The sequence below is a fragment of the Andrographis paniculata genome, unplaced genomic scaffold (genome assembly GCF_009805555.1).
Source record: "Andrographis paniculata isolate CXL003 unplaced genomic scaffold, ASM980555v1 Contig21END, whole genome shotgun sequence".
Classification (NCBI taxonomy): domain Eukaryota; kingdom Viridiplantae; phylum Streptophyta; class Magnoliopsida; order Lamiales; family Acanthaceae; genus Andrographis; species Andrographis paniculata.
In genome coordinates, this window is record NW_026137502.1 from 1,997,008 (window position 1) to 2,009,287 (window position 12,280).

General features: G+C 34.8%; 1 protein-coding gene across 5 annotated transcripts; it reads right to left on the bottom strand.

Annotated features, from left to right (window-relative positions):
- Positions 1–1,864: 1,864 nt before the first annotated feature.
- Positions 1,865–12,280, bottom strand: LOC127244842 (type II inositol polyphosphate 5-phosphatase 15-like). 5 transcript variants are annotated; one of them, XM_051265374.1, is made up of 11 exons: positions 11,370–12,280; positions 10,045–10,300; positions 9,093–9,876; positions 7,284–7,408; positions 6,785–6,869; positions 5,737–5,902; positions 5,594–5,631; positions 5,247–5,514; positions 5,046–5,169; positions 3,452–3,812; positions 1,865–2,682 (listed from the first exon to the last, which is right to left on the bottom strand). In XM_051265374.1, the coding sequence occupies exons 1-11, from the start codon at positions 12,178–12,180 to the stop codon at positions 2,323–2,325; spliced, it is 3,378 nt and encodes a 1,125-aa protein (XP_051121331.1). In that variant the 5' UTR covers positions 12,181–12,280; the 3' UTR covers positions 1,865–2,322. The 5 variants fall into 5 exon arrangements, with proteins under 5 accessions (XP_051121331.1, XP_051121330.1, XP_051121329.1 ...); XM_051265373.1 differs by having other exon boundaries at positions 5,594–5,634; XM_051265372.1 differs by having other exon boundaries at positions 1,865–2,024; positions 2,275–2,682; positions 5,594–5,902.

Genomic DNA, 12,280 nt, shown 5'->3' on the forward strand with positions numbered 1-12,280 from the left:
TAAAAAAATTATTAGAAATTGATCTTTTTAAAAAATGATATGAACCCAAATATAAGAATTCTTAGGCCGGATAGAATTGGGATAAGAGAGTATAAAAAAATAAAAATTTAATATAATGTTTTTTTAAAAAATAATATAATTTTAATAAAAAAAGCCCTGTTCTAAAATGGTTTGAAAAGGTAGGTAAACAAAAAATTATTTACTTTTATCTTAAAAAAAAACACTTCCAAAAGTTGTTGGAAAAAGTAGGTAAACAAAACACATGTTATAATAAATATTTATATTTTATTCAAACTTGAAACATTGAAAAATTCACGCCCTTCAAAGTGTGTTCACTTGTATTTCTATTCCCAAATTTCCATATCAAATATTTTTTTAAATGATTTGAAGATTTATTGTTTTTCACAAATTTTCATTATACGGAATTGAATTAGGTAGATAATATAAAAATAATACTCCCTCCAGTCTAAAACAAGGTGCAACGTTTGTTTTTGGCACGAGTTTTTATGTGGATAGTATCAAATAAAATAATTTAGAAATTAAATAATGTGATGGAGAGAGAAATATATATTTTATTTTTTTATTCGGATGATGTGAGGGGATAAAGTGTGAGATAGAGATTAAATATAATTAATTATTTTCTATTTTAGAAATGTTGCAGGGTGTTTGGGACATGCCAAAAAGAAAATGTTGCATGGTGTTTGGGACATGCCAAAAAGAAATTGTTGCAGGGTGTTTGGGAAGAGGAAGTATAATACAAAAATGTGAGTAAAAAGTGAGTAATAATTGTTACTAAAAAAAAAAGTACAAAAATGTAAAAAAAAAATTATTAAAAAGAAAGCAAAAATATTTTTTAATGACAACAAAAAAAATGAATATAAATTTGATGACGTGAGAATATGCAGCGGCTATTCGAAAGTGCAAACTAGGTAAACCCCGGTCGAACCTAATATCCTACTCGACAGACCTATATACACTGAATGTAGCTTTTTCCTTTTTAGTAGTAAATTAAAATATGAGTATTTTATTAATAGTAAAAATATGTAATGCTGTAACACTATAAGTACAACTACAAAAATACTTTTGTAAAAATAAGACATATTTTGATATTTATATATTAATTATTTTATTATAATAATAAAAAAATATTTTAAATGAGATAAAAAAAAAATATTTAAAAAGAAACATTGAATTGAAATAAAAAATATATTAAACAAATTTAAAACAATTTAAAGATATCTGAATGCAAAAAAATCTCTTAAAATGTGTTATACTCCCTCCCCGATTGTAACTATTTGCTTTTTTTACATTAACTATTTGTTTTTTTTTACGTAAATTTTAGAATATTAATACTTTATAGATAATAATACAATAAAATGATTTTAAAAAAATAAATTTCCTTTAAAATTCATTTATTTTTTAATGGCATTCCTTGTAATATTGTACTCCATCTGTCTTCTTTGATATTTCTTTCGCTAGTCATTTTTTTTTTAAAAGAACTACATTATTTTTATCATTTAAAATTTTTTAATCCATATTTTTAATTTAATTTAATCAATTATCTCTATCTTAATTTATAATTATCTATATTATAAAATAATTATTTTCAAATTATACTTTGTCTAAAACTTTTTGTATACGATAGATAGCCAGAATAGAAGTATAAAGTGTGAAATATTTTTTTTGTTAAAATAAGAAATATAATTATTTATAAATATAAAAAAGAACAAATTCATCCAAAGTTGACAGAAAAATAAATACATTGAGAGGAAGTATAAAATATCACACAAAATTTCTTCAATTCCGAAAAAAAATTAGAATATTAAAAAATTAAAAGAAATAAATAAATAGTGTGTTACAAAGATTAGGTAACATAATTTATTTAAGTTGTACATTACAAAGTGCACACACAACACAGAACAAAGTAGAAATTACATTAACAAAAGCCAAAACCAGCAGAGAGTAAAAGTAGCTGGGAAACAAAACACTCACTTCTCATCCTGCCCTGCCCTGCCCTGCCCTGCCTACCAAAATAAATTCTATACAAGTTTTAGATTCACATTGACAAACTTATCAAACCCGGCCCGGCCCGGCCCAGATATTAGAATGTAAGTATCATGTAACTCTCGAACCAAAAGCTCAAATCGACAAGCAATATAGTTTCAAAAAATCGTAATGGTGTTTGCACGACGTATGTTGCTGGTGAAGATGATGACATGAAGTAGAGCTTATGATGCAAGATTGAATGAAAAATTACGTGATAAAAATGAATACCTTTGACAGGATATGATCCGCGACACAAATGGGATCAAGAATCTCGCTTCAAGGAGAATGTAGATGTTCTAAATGGCTGACCACGTCGCATGAATCACTGAGCCTAAAATCAGAGCGGTGGAGGAGATTTGGTTGGACGGGGTTGGGGGGTTCTGTTTTTCGATTTAGATTCATAGGTGTAAGTTTGCCTGTAATGCTGTAGCGCACCCGTATCCGATGAGATATGGTTTCAGTTGTGCAGCTGCCACGTACTTTTACTAATAGCATAGCTTCCTTGTCCCTAGCATCTTCACACCAAAAGTTTTGGGGTACACCATCGACAAACTCTTCTAATGTTCGGTACTCTTCATGGCGGATTGATATTTCAGCAATATTATCTGCTTCAATGATTCCGGCGGCAGGGGTGACCTGTTTTACATTTCAACCATGTTAACATATCATAAAACAAGGCATATAAATAATGTTGCTTTTTAAATCATTGTCATAAATGACGATGTCGACTTTAAAAAGTAGCAACGGTTAAATTATTTTCTAAACTTCTCATAAGTATTTAAGAAACTGAAAATAAAATAGTAAGATACTTTAATAGGGAGTGACAAGTTCATAAACTATATTAAACATTATGTTGATGCATCATCGAATTCACGAAGGACAGAAATTGCTCAGACTTCATTGCAATAGCTAGTGCAGGGGTTAAGGACACATATATTTTGCACGCATCAATCTCAATTCTAATCCTTCGAGTTCAACATAGTTAAATTTATTAGGATGTCCATTAAACAAAATTGTGGAATATCAAGAAGCAAGCAAACAAACAAGTAAAAATCACAGGTTGCTGCTGAAAACTAAAAAGTGTTACAAGAAGAAAGAATTTCAGAATGCCTAAAATCATGGATATCGGGATCCAAGTAAAATCCATGAAGAAAAACAAGTAGAATTATTTTCATGTTCATTAAAACGCCGTTAAGGGAGCATTGAAGAACACAAATATAGAGACTTATGTGTTAAATAGAAAAAAAATAAAAAGATCAAGTGCAATCAGCCTAATTTGCACTTGTATGGTCATAAAAAAAGATACATTATTTGGAACTTGATTATCGATAGCACACATTAGCAACTAGCAAACCGGCTGCTTGTGATACTAGTATCAATATAGAAAGAATAATTTGAAAATTACCTCAAGCCATTGGGGAAAGCCAAAAGAACCTCTCGGGTGATGATCAGACGCCTGTCCATCTTTGTTAATGGCAGCCACACCTTCACAACTTATTTCAAATAGAGCTTTGTCTTTCTTGCATTTATTTGTGATCCGTAGTATAGATATGTCTTGGTTTTGAAGGATTAAGTTATTTGTACTGACTACTACTTCGGGAACTTTGGCTAGTTCATCAAGTAAACGCTTGATTTTCTCATTTGATTTGAGGATTTCTCCAAACTCCTGCCTTCTTACTGACTCATCAACTCGAGCAATCTCGACACTGAAAAGGCAACGGACAGGCTTGTGATCACTGTCGGTTATATCCATACAAGCTTCATACCTGTCAAAAGATATCCAAGCTTAAGAAGAGCAGAAGAAAGAGAAAGTAAAAGCATTCTCTATTGTATATTTTATATGCTATCTATGTCCGAAACCTTTTGCTATTATTTTCTGTGGGATGTCTCAAAACTTATTTAACTTTTATTTATTTATATACAGTTATATTTCTTCACCCTTCTATACACAACTTTTTTATTAACTTATAAAACATTCTGAACAAAAACGTGTGACATGACGGCAAAGTGAACCAAAAATTTAAATTGCCATCTAAAAATCGTGTCATAACAAAAGTTAGCAAAAGTGATAGGGCCGAGTAAGTACTAAATTAATCTTAAATTAAAAGGATGCCACAATTGACACATTCATACAAAAGGGTAGCGGGATGCCCCAGAGTTTTGGTATATATAGGGCTTGAAAAAGAGAATTGAGCATTGACCTCCATTTTGACTATAGTGTTTTGGTCCTTAAAAGTTCGAAGTCTTTCTAAGGCTGTTGCAAGTTTGAACTTGACACGCACTAGTTCGCAAGGCACATTCAGAGAGTTCCACCTTAGCAATAGACTATTTGATTAGAAGCTTCATATCCCTTTCGGACTGAAAGTAGGGGAAGTCTAGTGGTTATGATTTCAGTGCAAAGTCCCATCATTGTAGTCAGGAATTATCCTATGTACATCTAAGAAAAGCTTTTTAAACCAAAATAGGCAAACCGGGCCGATTCTAGGGCAAGGATACTTCATCAATGGCATGTTTAACTAAAGATAAGATAGACTTATCTTGCCTTAAGAGATTCATCATGCATTGGAATAAGGGGCTGCTAATACTTGTATCAATATACTGCGTCATCTTTTCAGCTAGTGTTGTTCCTCAAGGTTTTACAAATCATGAGGATGATCAGTGACAAATATAATCTAGTGCCGAGAGTTTCAATTTCTACATGGGAGTTATCACTGTAACAAGTTTTGCACCATTAACGTGGAGGAGTTGTTTAATTTTCAAAGAATTTTTAATTTATTCCAAACCTCCTAGAAACAAGAAATTCAGATATGATTCTGAAAATATGGGTCAAATGCTCCTGAAAATAGGAATCCATTCTAAAAGATTCAATTCAAATATAGTAAAATTATTGTGATCTTTCAAATGTGTGTGATTTGTATTCATGAAAAGCCTCAAATGAACCACATTATCTACAAAAACGAAATATACTAGGAAAGTGCATCTCTTCCTAAATAACTTACTGCAATATTGACAAGACAACTGGGCAGTCCAAGCTGCAGGCAGATACTGAAGAAGAACGGCTATCACGGTACAAAATCCTATCACACCAGGCAGGAATCCTTTTCTTCTCTCCAGAATCATAACCTTTACAACACAATACAATCAAAACCTATCTAAGTAAACAAAGAACAAGCCAGTTCAGATATTTTTATTTGTCTTACCTGCCAAACCAGGTTGGTGCTTTTCAAATTTATATGTTGGAGGAAACCTAATCACGGCCTCACGCATTCCTTGGAAAACATTACCAGCTTTCATTTCAGCTTGCAACTGATCTCTTTCTCTAAGCCAGTCAAAGCTTCTTTGGGATATGAAATCCCTTGCCTCATCATACGATATGCCATCTAGCCGATAGTTGAAGTCCCCAAGAAATATCACCATGTCTGCCTCGGAAAGCTCAGGCATTCCTTCCGTAGAATTAATACCCATAGCCTGCGTGAGATAATGCTCAAGAGCTAATTAATAAAGTTAACAATGAAACATCCAACAGAGAAATGAGCTTGTTACGTACATATGTAGTGCGGATCATTTGAACTGCAGAAGTGACGCCTGCTGCAATAGAAAGCACCAATGGCAAGCTCGAACCATAAACAAGTGATAGTAATAGCATTGAGCAGGCAATCAAGCAACATAAGAGTAACCACATCACCATACCAGCAGCAGAATTTAAAACATTGGATGGTCGACTAAAAGCCATTGTTCGATATACATGATCAAAATCAGCATTTCGACGATTAACAGCTTCTAAGTGTGCAGCAAAATGACAATTGACAAAGCACATCACTCGGTCGTACACTCTCATCCTCAGCCCCACAGCTCCCTGCCAATAGCTTCTTAGATATTAGATTCATATTAGTATGGTAAACATAGAGTTAATATTAGCAAGAAATATAGAAGATAATATCAGTTGATACAAAGCATGGACTTCTTGCCAGGGGGGAACTACAGTTCCCACAGAAAATTGCACTTCACTCCCTCTAAATAAGAAGTTTATGTGGAAGATAATTAGGCTAAGTAAAAAGTATCTCCAACCATCAGTACCATTGCAACATAGAAAATGTGAAAGACCATTTTTTTTTTCCATTTTTATCAGCTTGCAAAACTTGAAAATTGAAGGTGGTAACTAATGGTGATACAATCCAACATTTTACCCACAATAACTGAAAATAAAAGAAAGTAGCAAGCTACAAGCTAAAGAGTTTCCATCTTGGTTTAGAAATTTCTCAATAAAATTCAAGAAACAATAAAGGCTGTGTTTACCCAACTATTTTCTACAAACATGATTTCTCATAAATCTTACTAAAAAATACAATTTATACATAAAATTATACACAATATATAATATATACTCTATCCACTCAAAAGAAGTAACAATTCAATATAAAATATTATTTTTTATATTACCAACACGATTTCTCATATAATCATAAAAAAACACATCTATCCAAAAATACAAAGCAAACACACCCAAAATAAACTTCTGGAAAGAGGGGGAAACCAAAAAAAAAAACTTATCTAGCTAATTTTTGCTATTTTTATTAAAAATGCATTGCTAGATAATCTAGTTGGTATTTTTTTATTTTTTCATGTTTTTTTTCCAGTTAAATTACCATAAAACCCCTTAGCCCAGTACCCACACATCCAAACCAACAAGGATAAACTATATTGGATCACATAAACTGACAGAACAACTAAACAATACTTTATTTCCGATTGCTCGTCCAAGACCACAAGGAACAGCTGCAACATCAACATCACCAACATGGCCTCTGATGTTGTTTCTGACCCTAAAAGACAACAATGAAAACATTACATTTTTCAGAAGGTCTAACAAGAACAGAAATTCAGATGATGCATTAATAGAAGACAAAGAGATATCTCGCATGTATGCTTTGTTTAGTAAACAGAATTACAATCACCATAATGAACTTGTTAATGCAGGAATAACCACTAAAAAGAAGAAAGAAACCTTGTGTCAACAAAAACAGTTCCTTCCCGACTAAATGCAGGAATTGGAAACCACGAACGAATAAACTAATATGGTGTCATGACTAAGAACTCTAAACATAACAAACAAGAAGGTAATGAGGTGTTGAAATGAAACGAGCCGTTTCCTGACTAAATAATCAGAAAGTAAATCACAAAGGAAAAGAATGAAAGTGAAATACTAATAATGGTTCAGCTACTGCAGTAATACTAACCACACAGAAATAAGCAAGCCTGCCAACTGCCTGGAGCCAAGGCGATAAAATGTTGATCCTTCATCCAGTGTTTTCCCAATCATATCTAACCACCATTGGCCAGCAGAACTGCCCTCAAGACCCATCTGCAGGTAATACAAACATTAACATGCCTGAAAACTTGAAACAAAAAACCTGTATAGAAAAGGACATGAGACAACAAGGAATCATCTTCTAAACGAACTTTTTCCATTTGTTTTTGTTGATTATGAGTCTAATTGGCGATAAAGTGTAGTGTGTCTCTTCATATTTAGTTTGGTTTATGTTAAGTCCAAAGTTTGAAACTATCTAAAGAAGTGGTGAATTCATGTTGTTTAAACTGATCACGGTTGAATAACTAAATAATCCAAACAAAAACATTAATAACAAAAAGGTGTATTAAATATAATTGAGTTGAAAGGTTTAACTTGTAACTTAAGTATCCTATAATTCTAAAATTCCTTTTGTTTCCTAGAAAATGACCGAAGTGTGTTCTTTCATATTTTTTGTTTTGACATATTTGAGATGAAAATTTTTGTTTGATGTCATGTTTTGTATGGAAGCTGGCTAGGATGTGATATTTCTAGAGGGAAGATAAAAGATTGAATAGTAAAAAGGGGGACTTAAAACACGAAAGAACAGACCCATAATGTTTCAAACAATGATCCAATGATATATGGTAGAAGATTCCTCCATCTTGCAATGTACATTGTACAATATTCTATTTCTAGCATGTGTGGAATGCCCAAGACATTCAGGTACAGGTATATTTGTCTGATGAAAGAAAACACTTTGTTGATTAAAAACATTGAAAATTTTATCTAAGGATTGACTGCCTTCCAATGGGAAAAGTTCAAAGGACCAAAGGTCCTCCCTATAGAAGATTCGATAAGTAGGATGGAAACTTTCTATGGTTAGATATAATAGAACTGGAAGATACTAAAGTTAATAAATTTTGTGCGGAAGAGATCCATAAAAATTTTACGGCAGTAATTCTTTTACTCAAGTAAAGAAGACTAATATCTCAACAATATTCATAACTACAGTGCCCCACATATTCTAAAATTAGAAACAAAATACTAGATACTAATAAAAGAATACATTGCAATTATATATCATCAAATGTACAATTAAATAGCATCTTAATTTTGAACGCACTAATGAAACAACCAAATGACAATGAAATAGTATTGAATATGAGATAATATATCTTTTTTATTAATAGAATTTCTTCCATCTGTACTAGGCTACTAGCTAGCATTCTTGAGTTCCGCCATTATCAGACCTTCCGCTTCTTATCTCCCAAACTTTAGCCTCTACCCTCTAACCTGCCAACTAACTTTTGCTCCCTTAAGCCCATTAGAGAAAGCTATACACTGTATTATCGAGTTAATATGTAAATGATAAATTGAACAGATCTAAGAATCATAGAAAACTGAAAAGACTGCAAATTGTTGGGCAGCTGCAGAAGCAGCACAATCTGCTAAATTCATTAGCTGGACTTTCACTATAGCACTACATGGCAAATACGCAGATCATTAAACATAATAGTGCATATTTATTTGATAATGAGTACTTTAATTCATGTCATATATACCTATATTAATTCTTTTTTACGAAAATTGGCAGCATCAATATGAGTTACTATTGAATTCTGTCAATGATTCCTAGAAGGGATTCCAAGTCTATATGCAACTCTTCCCATCACGAAGGCAGATAATCAACTTCTGTCTTTTGACAGAAGGGAAGACATTAAACAATATAACATAGTAAAAGAAAGAGGCATCATACAGTTTCTCTAGCAGCGGACACAGCAAGAAAACCAGCACCCATTTCCACTTCTTGCAACCCAACAACAATCAAATCAACGTCTGCTGCAGCTGAGCCTAGCCATGATATAAGAGAATCTGGAGTGGCTCTTCCCTGAGCAACATTCCATGTTCCAGCCAATATTTTCAGATTCTCTAGCTTTGTGTATACAAATTCCTTTCCAGCCAACTGTGCACGCAATATATTATCAAGTGGTCCAGGAGAGGCGATGCTCCACCCACGAATACCACCATGATTAGCCAAGGTGAAAAGATAACCAGCCCCAATGGCTAAGTCTATCACTGGGCTATTGTGAGCCATCCATTCTCCTACTAAGTCACCGTTAAGATTCAAAACCTGAACAATGCCACTAATGTAACCAACCCATATTCGAGTCCCAACTGTGCATAGGCTTTGAACGGCGAAAGAATGGTAATGGAGGTCTCGCAAGCGATTGCCATTCCCATCCCATTGCACAAGTAGCCCATTAGCACATCCAGTCCAAATCATTCCATCAACTGTTGCAATCAATGCTTCAGTTCTCCGATTATCATCTCCAAAACTACCTTTTGCTGCAGCTCGACGAACAGCATCTGCTGCTCCCAATATAGCATTACGTGAACGTTGAAAAAAGCTATACGAATTTTGTGTTTTTTCCTTTGAATTAGATACAAATTTCATCCGGATCTCATCCTCTGGCGAATCAAGGTTTTCAATCTGACCATCAACATTAAACACTTTCAGTAACTCTCTGGTTCGAGCGTCCCTGTGCAAAAGAGAAAGACAAATCCCATAAAAAAGGGTCTGAAGTATAAAAACATCAGGCAGGAGAAAATATGCAATTGGGCAAATGAAAACAGAAACAAGGTCATTTGTATAAAACAATTCCTCTACCTCATTACTATTTGCAAGATTGAAATTTAATATGACTTACCATAACGCAAATGACTGATAACCAGCAGTCCACACTTTCGCCTCAACATGATCGGATAGCATATACTTGACATCTGAAGTAAATATGCTGCTGCAGGCCCCATTCTGGGTAATTTGGCTCCTTAGGTCAACGTATGATCTCTCTACTAATAAAGAGGCCATGTGCCTTTCTCCAACTATTAGAGAAAATGACTTTCCAATAGCTTCCCAAGGCCAGACTTTTATTGCACCTCCCTCTGAACCAGACCATATATCTCCTGAAGAAAAAAGATGATGCATCAATTTTAAGTGGGGTATTTCCCAGCAATATAATCATTTGAATAACCTTAAAGGATATGAGCAGAGCAATGGAAATCCAGTATGAATTTGCTCCCATTCATTCAAAACAAAGAAAAGAAAACAAACTGTTCCGAAAACAGTTTGTTGACAGAAGCAAGATCTAAGTGGGGTATTTCCCAGCAATGGTTTGCAAAGAGGAATGTGGTTGCGGAAGACAGCATAGCATCAAGCACACAGGAAAGTGACTTAAGTTTATTTAGTTCATATGGCATTTTTATTTGATTTGTTAGCACTAAGCACAGCTGCATGTAATAAGCATCTATATTTAACTTCGTAACTGTACACTTCCATAGCCACAAACGATTCTGAAGAAATCTCAATGACAGTTACTGTCACATTTCTACTGGCTCAGATTGGTTAATTGACATTTTACTTATCAGAAAGAAGCAAAAATCATGTTCTCAATACAGCAGTGATTTCTGTATTACAATCTTAGCTTGAGTTGGTATTCCCTCTGTCTCACACTTCTTTCTGCTTTCCTAGCAGTCATATCACGAGACTAGAACATAGAAAAGAAGATTAAACATACTTAACAAGTTCTATCCTTTGGTGTGAAATCTGAACCAGTGAATATAATTCTCAAGTCTCTATCAACTAATACAGCTGAACAATGATCTTAACAGTAGAAACCATAGACAGTGTTCAAAAACAATTAAGTCTTATAAATCTTCTCCAATTATGAGAACTATCTATTCTCAATTCACTTAAGCTTGGAAATTATTCTCTTTTCTTTTCGCACACGAACTTAATGTTAAAAGCAGATCTCACACAAGAACTAACTGATGAACAAACCACAAAAACACATTACATGTTGATCATTTTTCCCTGAATATCACTTTTACTCACTCAAAACTCCACTGTCAGCTCATATGCAATCATCCCCACAATTCTTAACACAGTTGAAGCTAAACCAGAGAAATACTTTTCTTTCTTATATATATGTATATACATATATATATATGTATGTATAAGCCTAAATTGAATTACCATAAGAACTGACAACCATGGATAACACAGGACCCCGGTGTGCCTGCCACGAAAACATCTCCTGAAACTCATTCTTACAAGTGACATTCACTCTCCCATTCACTTTTTCAGTTGATGCATCCAACATCTTCCAGCACATAATCCTCCCGTCCCTATGTCCACTCCACACCACTCTATTCCCCCCATCCCCAACCAAACACAATGTAGGGGACGCAACCTGCTCTGATTCCCAGTACCTCACCGTTCCCTCCTCTTCCCCATCCTCGGCCACTCCATACATATCGTTCTTCAAATCCCACACCCTAATTCCACATTCCGACCCAGCCCACAGCTGCGGCCCATCACCATCGTCGACGCAAGCAATCCTCCTAAGAAATCGCCCCGCCTGAGTCTCCCGCAACGGATGGGGCCTTATCTCAAGACTCGGCGGCCGGGTCGGATGCACCGGCGCCCGAAATGGAGGCCGGAATATCCCCGTCCCGCCGCCCGTAGCAGTAAATTCCGGCAATGGCTGATCGGGGGACGGAGAATTAGAGAGCTTCCGGTCGAGGAACTGGAGCATATAATCCAGACGGCGCTGGTAATTGGACGAACTTCCAACCTCATCTACTTCTTCATCCGACGAGGAGGAGTTGTAGAACCGATCAAAGATTCTGGGCGTCTTCTGGTAACTGGAGCCGGTATCATCGAAACTGAATTTCCGGCTGCCCTCGGCCGAATCGTCGTCGGAATCTGACCGGAAAGCGAACTTCTCAGAGTAGCATTGGAAATTGGAGCGACGAAGCAAAGCATCGTCGTTTTGGTCATCCATGGCGACGGGATTTTAGGGATTCGCAAAGAATTCGGTAGCTTGGATTTCAGACAGGAGGAAGAATGATTTCAGCAGCATAGGAATCGGAGAGTCTCTTTTC

Coding starts and splice junctions, on each gene's coding strand:
- LOC127244842 (XM_051265372.1), bottom strand. CDS start 12,180: ATGGATGACCAAAACGACGATGCTTTGCTTCGTCGCTCCAATTTCCAA. Junction 6,870..7,283: donor GGCTTGCTTATTTCTGTGTG/GTTAGTATTACT, acceptor GTTGTCTTTTAG/GGTCAGAAACAACATCAGAG. Junction 3,813..5,045: donor GTTGTCTTGTCAATATTGCA/GTAAGTTATTTA, acceptor ATCTTTTGACAG/GTATGAAGCTTGTATGGATA.